Source organism: Camelus dromedarius, chromosome 6 (assembly GCF_036321535.1).
Source record: "Camelus dromedarius isolate mCamDro1 chromosome 6, mCamDro1.pat, whole genome shotgun sequence".
NCBI lineage: Eukaryota > Metazoa > Chordata > Mammalia > Artiodactyla > Camelidae > Camelus > Camelus dromedarius.
In genome coordinates, this window is record NC_087441.1 from 13399616 (window position 1) to 13410674 (window position 11059).

General features: G+C 40.5%; 1 protein-coding gene across 1 annotated transcript in view; it reads right to left on the reverse strand.

The window, feature by feature from the left end:
• Positions 1-5736, reverse strand: part of CCDC170 (coiled-coil domain containing 170) — an 80442-nt gene extending 74706 nt beyond the window's left edge. The window contains exon 1 of the mRNA XM_031456557.2: positions 5656-5736. Coding sequence (XP_031312417.2) covers positions 5656-5730 — 75 coding nt within the window. The 5' untranslated portion in view covers positions 5731-5736. The remainder of the gene's footprint in view (positions 1-5655) is intronic.
• Between the last annotated feature and the right edge of the window lie 5323 nt (positions 5737-11059).

The following is an 11059-nucleotide window of genomic DNA, read 5'->3' on the forward strand; positions in this document are numbered from 1 at the left end:
TTTGAACTTCTCTGCCTGAGATCAAAGCACCAATTTCAAAGGAAAAAAAAATTTGGAAGCAAAACAAAGCGAAAAGAAACCTTGGGTAAGAAACCTAGCATAAACAATTCCTAGTACAGCAAATGTTACTCCTTTTTTCAATTAAATGTTTTTAATTGTCCTTGAACACAGAAAAATGTCTTTATAATTAGTCCACTTAATTCAAGTTCAAACCAAGGAGCACTCACTATTGTTCCGAATGCACTACCCATTACATTTGGTAACACTGAGTAAATAAACACACAACTTTTTTAAACTATGAAAGGAAAAATTTGCTCTTTGTCTGGTGTTCAAAAAGTTCTTTTTTCCTACCTGTTCTTTGAATGCTTTCTCTCATGCTGCATTCTAAAGCCAGGTGGTAAACAAAAGAATCATTAGATACCAAGAGAAACCAAGTGTTGTAGTTAAAACAGACAAAGTTGGATAGATAAATGAATTAACTGGTTCTCATTAGCTTTTTAAATTTTTTATTCTGAAATAATTTTAGACTTAGAGAAATGTTGCAAAATTAGAACAGAGAGATTCTGTATACCCTTTACCCAGCTTCCCCTAATGTTAATTACTTATATAACTGAGGTATACTAAAGCCAGGGAATTAACATTAGTACAATGATATTCACCAGACTACAGATCTTATTCAAATTTCACCAGTTTTCTAGTAATGTCCTTTTCCTGGTCCCAGAGCCAATCCAGACTCCCACATTGCGTCTAACTGTCACATCTCCTTAGTCTCTGTCAATCACAGCCTTGACACTTTTGAAGAGTACTGGCCAGATACTGTGTAGAAAATCCTTCAAGGTGGGTTTGTCTAATGTTTTCTCAGGATCAAATTATCATTTTTTTTGATAGTATAAAGCTCTTTTTTGTTAAACAAAGGAAAACATTTAATTATTTACCTAGTTCAATCCCTAGCAATAGAGTAAACTTTGTAGGATTTTGTCCAATTGATTGCTTCATAGTCTAAAGAAAGGTATTTGTTTCCTTGGACAAAGGGAAAAACTCACCCTATTAACTTTCACAGCCATATCCCAAATAATTCATATACTTTTCTTCTTCATAATGACTTAAGCAAGTTTGTAATTTTAGCTTTTTAAATGGTTCCCTTGCTAAATTTTTGTTTGGTGGATCTCTCGGACACTATGTTAAAAATGTTCTACTATTGTCATTGATTTGTCTAGTTCTTCTTATAGATTTTTGCTTCTGTTAATTTTTGTTTTATATATTTTGAAGCCATTATTAGATGCATAGAACACTTAGAACTGTTACTACTTCCTGATGAATAAAATTTTTCATCGCTATGTGCTACTGATACAATTTTTTTATCATTATAATGAACTCTAGTAATTTTTTTTTTTTGCCTTAAAAGTATTTTGTATAATATATCTAACAAGCTTTCTTTGGCTTATTATTTGCCTAGTAAATCTTTTCATACACTTTGCTTTCAACTTTTCCATATATTTTTCCCCATATACTTTTGTTTACACATGTCTTTCATAAAAGCATACACCTGAATATTTTTTAAAAATTCAATTTGACATTTTTGTCAGTTAATGAAGCATTTAATCCATTTATATTTATTATAATTACTAATATATTTGTATTTCTTTTCATCATCATTTTGTCTTTTTTCTTAGCTTTCTCTATTTCTTTTCCTCTCAGTTCTTACCTTTTGGGAAAGCTTTAGGTTTTTTTCTTTATACCTAGACTAGGGAAGCCTCTGACGTAAATTCATATGAAGATATGTGATTAGACTCAGATCTTTTCTTAAATTTGAGTTTGATTAAGAGGAGGAAAAATAACAACAACCAAAGAAAGAGCAAACCAGAAGAGAGAGGAAATTGTTCTTTAAAAAGCGGAAATGGATACCACCTCACACTAGGATGGCTACAAGAAAGAAAGGAAAAGAGAAATGAAAAGAAAAGAAAGGACAGGATGTGGAGAAACTGGAACATTTGTGCATTGCTAATGAGAATGTAAAATGGGGCAGCCACAATGGAAAATAGTACAGCAGTTCCTCAAAAAATTAAAAATTGAATTACCGTATAATCCAGCAATTGCAATTCTTATATCCCAAAGAATTGAAAGCAAGATCCTAAAGAGACATTTGTGCACTCATGATCATAGTAGCATTATTCACAATAAAACAACACAAGTGTCTGTGGACTGATGAATGGGAAAACAAAAACATGGTATATACATACAATGGAATATCATCCAGCCTTAAAAAGGGAGGAAGTTCTAACATGTGCTACAACATGTATGAATCTTAGAGGACATTATGCTAAATGAAACAAGTCAGTCACAGAAGAACAAATACTGTATGATTCCACTTACATGCGGTAACCAGAGTAGTCAAATTTAGATACAGAAAACAGAATGGTGGTTGCCAGGAGCTGAGGAGAGGAGGGAATGCAAAGTTACTGCTTAGTGGGTACGGAGTTTCAGTTTTGCAACATCAAGAGTTCTAGAAAGAGATGGTGGTGATGGCTGCACTATAATGTGACTGTACTTAATGCCACCGAACTGTACACTTAAATATGGTTAAGGTGGTAAAATTTCATGTGATGTGTATTTTACCACAATTTTTAAAAGGTTGAAATGGTGGGGAAATAAAAAAAAACTGACGTGACTTTCCCCATAATTATACAGGACCAGCTCTAAGTCCTGCGCTTTAAGGAACAGTAGCTGTTGATAGACTGTGTTGCTATTTACATTTGCTTCTCATTAACAACCCCGTCCAACAGCTATTCTCATTAACCCATGCTTTACAGAGAGGAAAGAATCTTGCTCAATTCCTTAACAGTGGTATATACGGGAGCCATAACTTTAGTTTATGTCTCCCAAAAATGTGAAAACACGGACATAGCAAAGTAGCTCCACAGGCTTGTGGCCTCGGAGTCCAAATCCAAGTACTTTTTACCAAATGACTGCTGGAGATTTTTGCTGACTGGTGATACTACTTTACATCATTTGGTAACATTTTTCAGCTTCCATATCTGATTTCAAACGCAAGGCAAAGTTACACTGTTCTGCTCAAAGTGACATTTGCAAATTTCCCCCAAGCATGTTTCCGTCCTCTGTGCTTGAGCAGTTACACTTCGGTTCACATAATATTGCTCTTAGGATTCATCACATTTTCTGGCTTAGTAAAGCTCTGCTGATGATTTAATTAGGGGTAAACTCAACTTGAGAAAAATGCAACATTAAATTTGGTGCATGGAGAATACCAATGAATCAGTCATGTTATGTGTTACTGTAGACTCCTTGATTCTTCACTGAGAGCAGGGACTGCGTCAAATTCATTTTTGTATTCTTAGTCCCTCACACAGACCCTCAATAACTGACTGTTAAAGTGGTGGAGGAGGTATTGATGGAGGTGTCAGGGATGGTCACAGCACTGTGTGGTAGTGGTATTGCTGATGCAAGGCACATTCCAAAAGTTATGAAGAATAAAAGCAGCTAACATTAAGAAGTATTTATTCTGTCACTCTATTAAGTGCTTTACATATATTAACTGTGAAATACCCAAACTACAGTGATAAGTAGTATGATCCCATGTTTCAGATGAAGAAACTAAAGTTCTGAGATGTCTTGCCCAGATAATAAGTGGTTTAGTCAGGACTGCTTGGACCCCAAAGCTAATACCTTCAGTCCCGCAGTATTAGACTTCATCACACAACTGCATACTATCCCCGCATTTTATTTTCATCTGTTTTTCAATGCATAATGGTGTGGCAGGAAAAGTACTGAACTCTCAAAAGAAAGATTCTTAAATTCCTGCTCCATTATTTGCTACTTGAGCAAGCTATTTCATCATCTATATAATGGGAAATTCCAGCCTTGCCTGAGTTATAAGATCGTCTCAGATGAAGTATTTTGGAAACTCAAAAATTGTAATAAATGCTGGCCTTTTGCTTCTACTTTTGTTCTCAATAAAATTTAGGTCTTTCGGGTCAATTAAAAGCTTGAGCTTGGTGGGTTTTTTTCTATTTTATTGGTGGTAAAATTTAGCCTAAAAATCTCAATATGAATCAGTAAGATTACTTAACACAATCAGGTATTATCAAAACTTATTTATTTTTCCACCTTTATAGTAGAAAACTGGCAGATGCCACCAGTTAGGAACATCAACACTAGTGGGGCAAGCTGACACTGTGCACCTTCTGCTGTGACGCACTGAGACTCATCAGTTATACTGTATTCCTGCCAAAAGTCTTCTCGTGAAAAGCAATCAGATAAACCTATTCTACAGGACAAATGACGTAGATTCTGTAAAGATATCATATCATTGAAGACCAAGAAAGGCCGAGGAACTGTTCCGAGGTTTACACAGACTAAAGACACACCACTAAATAAAACGTGTGATCCTGAAATGAAAAAAAATTGCAGCAAATGGGGATTATTAGGACAATTGGCAAAATTTTAGCAGATAGTGTGCATTAGATAATACTATCACAACACTGTTAAACACCCTGAATTTGATCACTGTGTTCTGGTCAGAGAATGCCCTCGTTTTCAGGACATACACACGAGAGTATTTAGGGATGAAGGGCGAGGAGGTCTGTAATTTATTTTCGATTTGTTTCCCAACCAAACATAAATAATATAAAAATTCTACATACTTAAGCATAGACTAATATTCTTAACTCACACAGGACACCAGATAGGGATAATATTTGCAAACGTCAAACGGAAGAAAAATTAATTGCATTTGTACAAGACGGTACTAATTTTACACATAAATACGAGGATTGAGAAAAATCTAAATATAGGGCAGATATAAGGCACTCTTGGGTCAGATGTAAGGCAATCATCAAAGCTGCTGAATATTAGAATAATTCCCATAGCCTGCTGGAGAATCCACCCCTTGTTTTGAATCGAAGAGTGTGCCCCGGGGATTTCTGTGGTCGGCATGGCTGGGCTAAGGACACCTCTTAGGTTAGCAGTTCCGCTGAACAGAATTCCTCCGTGTCTCTGGCAACCACCCCGACATACTCTATGCCTGGTGGTGCCAGGTCCAGAAGCGAATACTCGACTCAAGCTGAGCCTGAGAGTCCCCAGTGCCTGAGTGCCTCCTGGGAGTAAGAGTAAATGCACGCAACCACAGCTTAATTGTTGTTTCTGGAGTGATTAGCAACGAAAAGGCCAGCGACGTTGCTCAACACTGGTTATTCCTACTACCTCAGAGTTTGACAAAAACTGCTCTGAAACACGTCTTAGTAGCTAAATAGTGTTAAGCTCAACGTTAAGCAAGATTTGCTCCGGGGGCTGGGAGTTCAGAAGGCGCTACAGAAGCCAGACACGCTGTCTTTAAATTTTAACCCGTTTAAATGGCCAAGAGAAGCAAACTGGTACAATCTCAAATCCGGCCGCACTTCACAAATTCACGACTTGCCCCCTCAACTTCCTAAAGCTAAGCGGCCGCCGGCAATTCCAGTCCCCTTCTAAGGCGGGGACATTCCGCCTACGACCTACCCACGCGACCGAGAGGAAAATTTGCCCATCGGGAGCGCCTCGCGCCACGCGGGCCGAGCATCCCCAGTGCGCTCGCGCGGCGCAGAGGGGCCGTGGCGCCAGCCCCGCGCGCGCCCCGCGGGCTGGGACCTGGGACCGTACCTCGGGCGCGGGCGACGAGGCGCCCAAGGCGGCGGGGCTGGGCGGCTGCAGGTGCCGGGGGCCGGAAGAGCTCATGGCGGCCGGAGCCCCGCGGCGCGCTCGGACCCGCGGGCGGCGGGGAGCGAGGCGGGCGCGGGAGCCGGCGGGTGCGCGCCGCGCGTCTCCTCGGGCAACCGGCAAACACCGCGGCGAGGCGGCGGGGCCCGGACGCTGGCGGCCCCCGCGGGGCCGGGAGGCTGGGCGGGGCTGCGAGCCATCGGGGCCTCCGAGACGAGACCGGGGCCGCCGGGCAGACCCGGATCTTCCCGAGGGCGTTCCCGCCAGGCCGAGGCCCGGCTGAGCGGCGGACACCGGCCACAGGGACTGGGGACAGCGGGGTTGGTGGTTGGGCTTCACCGAGGGACTCCACCGGGAGCGCAATTCTGGGTCTCGTCCTCAGGTCAGGACAAGTGACAACGAGGGGGTCAGTGCTAACGGTGCTGGCGGCGCGCGCTGTCGGAGCGTGCTTACCCAGAGGTGAACGAGCATTTATTTAGCGCCGACTGTGTGCCAGCGCTTCTGCTTCTTCCAGCGCCGGTGGCCGGCTTGCTGGGGGTGCAGTTCGTGCAGTTGTACAGGCCCTGCGCTCAAACGGGCCCCGCGCTGGTTTAATGCCCTGTTGTCTCCGTCTTGAAGTTCTTAATGATTTTTGAGCAAAGGGCCCTACATTTTTATTTTGTACTGGGATCCGCAAATCATGTGGCCTGCCCTGCTGAGCGTTCTTTCATTTAACCTTATCAGCAACCCTGCACGGAAATATAAATAATAGTAATACTAGTGTTAGTAACAACTATAGCTTCGAGTTATAAAACACTCCCATGTGTTCCTTCAAGAGCTGTCCTAAGTACTCTCCAACTATGATCTCATTACTTAAAACGAGATGATGAAGTGCATGCATATTAGAATAATCCATTTTTAAGATGAGGAAACAATCCCAGGGAAATGAAATAAATTGTCCAGTAGCGTGCAGCTGGTCAGTAGCAGTCTGAGGATCAGACCCCAGACCGTAAGACAGGAAGGTGAGTAACCTAAGGCCCCAATTGTTGTAGCAGAACCTAAAAATGGGACCTGCATTCTCCTCACTTGAAAGTCCTTGGTAGACCTACCCGTGTGCTCTTCTACAATTAAATAAAATCAGACATATGGCAGCTTTTCTTAGATTCCATCCAGCCATCCTTCCTGCATCCGTTATTGTCTCTGAGGACTTCTTGGCCTTGACAATGGCTTTTGATTTTACGGTAATATTGCTATACATCCAATCCAGAATCACCTCAGTGCTTTCATTTGAAGCAACCTTAATGGAAACTGAAACTTTCAGGAATCTCCTATTAATAGTATAGTTTGTAGTAAACATGTGTTCAAGTCGCAGTTTTTCCTTGCAGTAGAATCACTACACGCTTGTCAAATTTTCGGTGAAATGACACTGCCCAAGGAAACACAAAAGCTGGTGAAACCTTGAAGCACCTGGAAGAGAACCAACCTGAGAAAGTCCCTTCTCTTTTAGCTTTACATCAGTTGTTTCAGAATTCAATTTTATAAAGTCTAATTCTGGTCTCTCTGGTTAAGCCTGTAACTTCTTCATGACAACAAAAGATATGAATTCGAATAGTCTTTAAAAAGCAGTGTTGGTGATGGATGTGTTAATCAACCAGATAAGAGGAATCCTTTCACAATGTAGACCTGTATCAAATCACCACTATGCCCACTTTAAATATCTTACAATTTTATGTGTCAATTATACCTCAGTAAAGCTGGAAAAAAATACAATAAAAAAAATTTTTAAGCAGCGTTAAACAGATTTTTCTCTATGTAAAAACCATGCACTTTTGTGGTAAGTGGGAGCAGAAAAAGTACCTGGCCTGACCCCTCCCCAGATGCCTTCGAACAATATGGAAATGCAATGTCAAGACACGAGCCAAGTGACTCTTCAAGGCAGCATCTGATGATGTGTCTTTTGAAAGAGGAGAGGAGGACCCTGAGTCTGGATATAAGTCTGAGTTGGACCCTGGAAGGGACTGTAATTTGAGACTCCAAGCTGGCACTATGGTGACAGAATATGTAGGCTGGCAGTTGGGGTAACTCTGGGTGTGATGGTAGTTGAAGCAGGTGGGGCGAGGAGGTTGGAAAAATGTACAAAGCATGTTCTAGCCCAGATTTCTCACAAGACTGCATATGTGGGCAATATATTATGATTTGTAATACCTCAGTATGGACTTCTATTTTTCTCCATAATGACAACAGGGTCAGGAAGCTGCCAGCTGTGTAACCTAGTGCATCTCATATATCTGCCTCTTTAGAGAAGAGGGATGTTCTTAATTAGATGCCAAGCTAACGTACAGACACTCTTCTGCTGGCCAAGTTTTTAATAAACAGCAACTTTACGAAGGCTGCACCCAAAAGAAGTTAACAGGGCAACGGTAGGTTAGGTTGGAGGAGCTGGGGGGGTGTAGGGAGGAGGCCTGCAGAAGGGGCTGTCACAAGCCAGGCCAGAGCGGGATTAGTGGCAATGGGAGCAGTGATGGTGAGGAGGGGGAGGATTTGGAGGGGGAAATCAACTGGAGTCTGAGTTTCCCAGCCAGGCTGAATGTGTGCTGAAGCCTGAAAGGCAGCGAGGAGATAAAGCAGAGGAGAAAGGAGGAGAGGGAGTTCGGTTTGGGTCACATTTAGTGTAAGCTGCTATCAGGGAAGGCAAACACTTCATAGTGGGGGAAAGGCAAGCCTAAACCAGCACTTCCAGCTCACCCTTCTATAAATGTTAAATTTTATTCTGCAATATGTTTATAAACCTGGCACGCTGAGATATATGTTAACGAAACATGATATCTGAGACAAGATTAAAAATGCCTCATAAGTAGCTCTGGGAAGCAATGATGATCTGTATCTCTCTGGCACTTGGGCTTTTATTTTGCAGCTTTCTTGTGGCTCCGTAAGTTTATTTCTCTGGTTTCTTCCTTTTGTTTGTGTGCTTGTCTGTTTGTCTTGCAAATATGTAAGTTTCTCATAGGAAAAATCTGTAATAGGATAACAACTTTTAGGGCTTTCGACATATTTAGAAACCTGTCGCTGAAAACTCTCTTACGACATTTTAGTTGTCGAAAGATTATTTTCAGAAACTGTGTTTAACTTAAATATTTTCCTAAACAACCGAATGAAATGTTGCGAAACGCTGCAAAAAGCTACTTTAGTCATGGGATGCAAGGTACGTTGGTGACAGACCACCGAAACCGACTTCTATCTTCGGCACGTGAAGGTCTTTAAAACCATTCTCAGCCCTTTCCTAGACCAGCTTCAGTTGTTTTGCTGGTTTCTATTTGATCTAACAAATGAGTCCTTCTTTAGCAATGATTTTAGTTGTATCAGTTCATCCCAAAACAAATCTCCATCTCTAATTTGTTCTATTAAGGCAACACAACTAGTTGAAAAATAGTCTGTCAACGTCACTTCCAAAGATCTTATAAATTTTCATATTATTTATTTTTTAAACTCATTTTCTTTTCCTGATACATATTACTGTTTACAATATATTTTATACCCAAAATAAATATGATCTATTTTATAACTTTACAATTGGCTAAACTTAGAAACCGCTAAGAACTCACTTTATAAAAAATAACCAATTCAAGGACCTTCAGGGTTTTTTATCATTTAAGAACATCACAGAATGCTCTTTTTAATAAAAAAAAAAGTAAAATTCTTATCAAAAATTTGAAATACTTTAAAAAAATTTTTAGGTGGGTAAATACAGGTTCTGAAAAACACTCATGATAAATATATATTTTCCAGACTCAATGATTTTTATATAAGTTTAAATTCAACATATTTTAATTCAATTTTAATTTATATTTCCTCAACTGACCAAGGAGGTTTGCTGTACATCATACTACCCTTCGTGGCCTTACTGAAGATATCTTTCAGTTGTAAAACTACAAGTTTAAGATAGTTTAATATTTTGGGGAAAATTTGGAAGGATTAATCGGGTCATCTTCGTTAATATTTTTCTGTCCCAAAGGGAGAGTGAACTTCCTGGAGACAGTCAGAAGAACCCACTCATCTGGCATCTCTTTATAGGAAAAGTGTTCTGTCAACCAGTCAGGATGACTAGGGAAAGCCTGGGATGAAGCAAGAGCCCTAAGGGTCTTCTTTGACTCCTCTGTTCTCCACACACCCCTGCAGCTATGGGTCTTTTCCTAAAGTCCTTTCCCTTTGGAGTTCCCCAGGAGGAGCCAGGAGTCAGGATTCTTAAGGAAGTGGTTTACTGAGGAGTGCTCCAAGGACAAGGCGATGAGGAAAACAGGGAATGGCAGGAGAACAAGCTACCAGGCGTGTGGCCAAGCCTGGAAACTAAAACTTCCCACTTTGATGCCAGGGGGCTGGCTCGTTGTACCTGCTCCGTCCCCCGCCCCATTCCCACCCAAGTATCCTGTCAGTCGGCCATTGGCAGGAGGATAAGTCTCCAGAGAAAGCAACAGCCTTTTACAGCAACACTTACAGCAGCTGTTGGGGTACCCCAGCTAAGAAATGGGGTTCCAGAAAGGATAACGTCTTCAACTGCACAATTCAGTTTCAGAAATCTAACTCTTCAGTCTAGATCTTCTTTCTCTATTCTTGCTATTGATTGTCTTAGACTAGGTTTTTAAGGATCTTTGTGTGTGTGTGTGTGTGTGTTTTTAAACCTGGGCTTTTATATCAGTCTGCTTCTAGTCCATTTTTAAACCAATACAAGAATTATTTTTCTAAAGCCTAAATCTGATCAGATTATTCCCCTGGTCTAAAACTTAAAGGAAACTTCACTGTTTCTAGGAAAAGAGGGAGAGTCTTAAAATCATATGCCTCTTTTTCAAAACAATTGTCATTGGTTTATTATTTTTCCTCCTAAAATCAAATCCTCTGGAGTGGGAATTATTATTCTCTTATTATAGATGTAAAAACTAAAGTTTAGAGAGGGAACTTGCTCACATGCACATGGCATAAATGGCAGTACAGGTATTTCAAGTGAGGTTTCTCTGCCTCCAAATTCTCTGCTTTTTGTAATTAATGTTCTCTAGCAGTCAGTATTTCTTAAAAGTTGAAACCATGGAAAAGAATCTGAAAAAGAATATATAATACATGTATATGTGTAACTGAATCACTTTGCTGTACACCTGAAATTAATATAACATTGTAAATCAACTGCACTCCAATAAAAAAAATATTTTTAAATTTAAATTAAATTTTGAAAAGCTGAATCCATCCATTCTGCCTACTGTGTTTCCCCAATGTAACCTATGCTACAGTCCAGGCTGCCGTGTATGATTGGTCAGGTTGTGTACTGCACAAGGGCACCCCATATGAAGGAACACTGTTCAAAGTAGAGACATATTTGCTA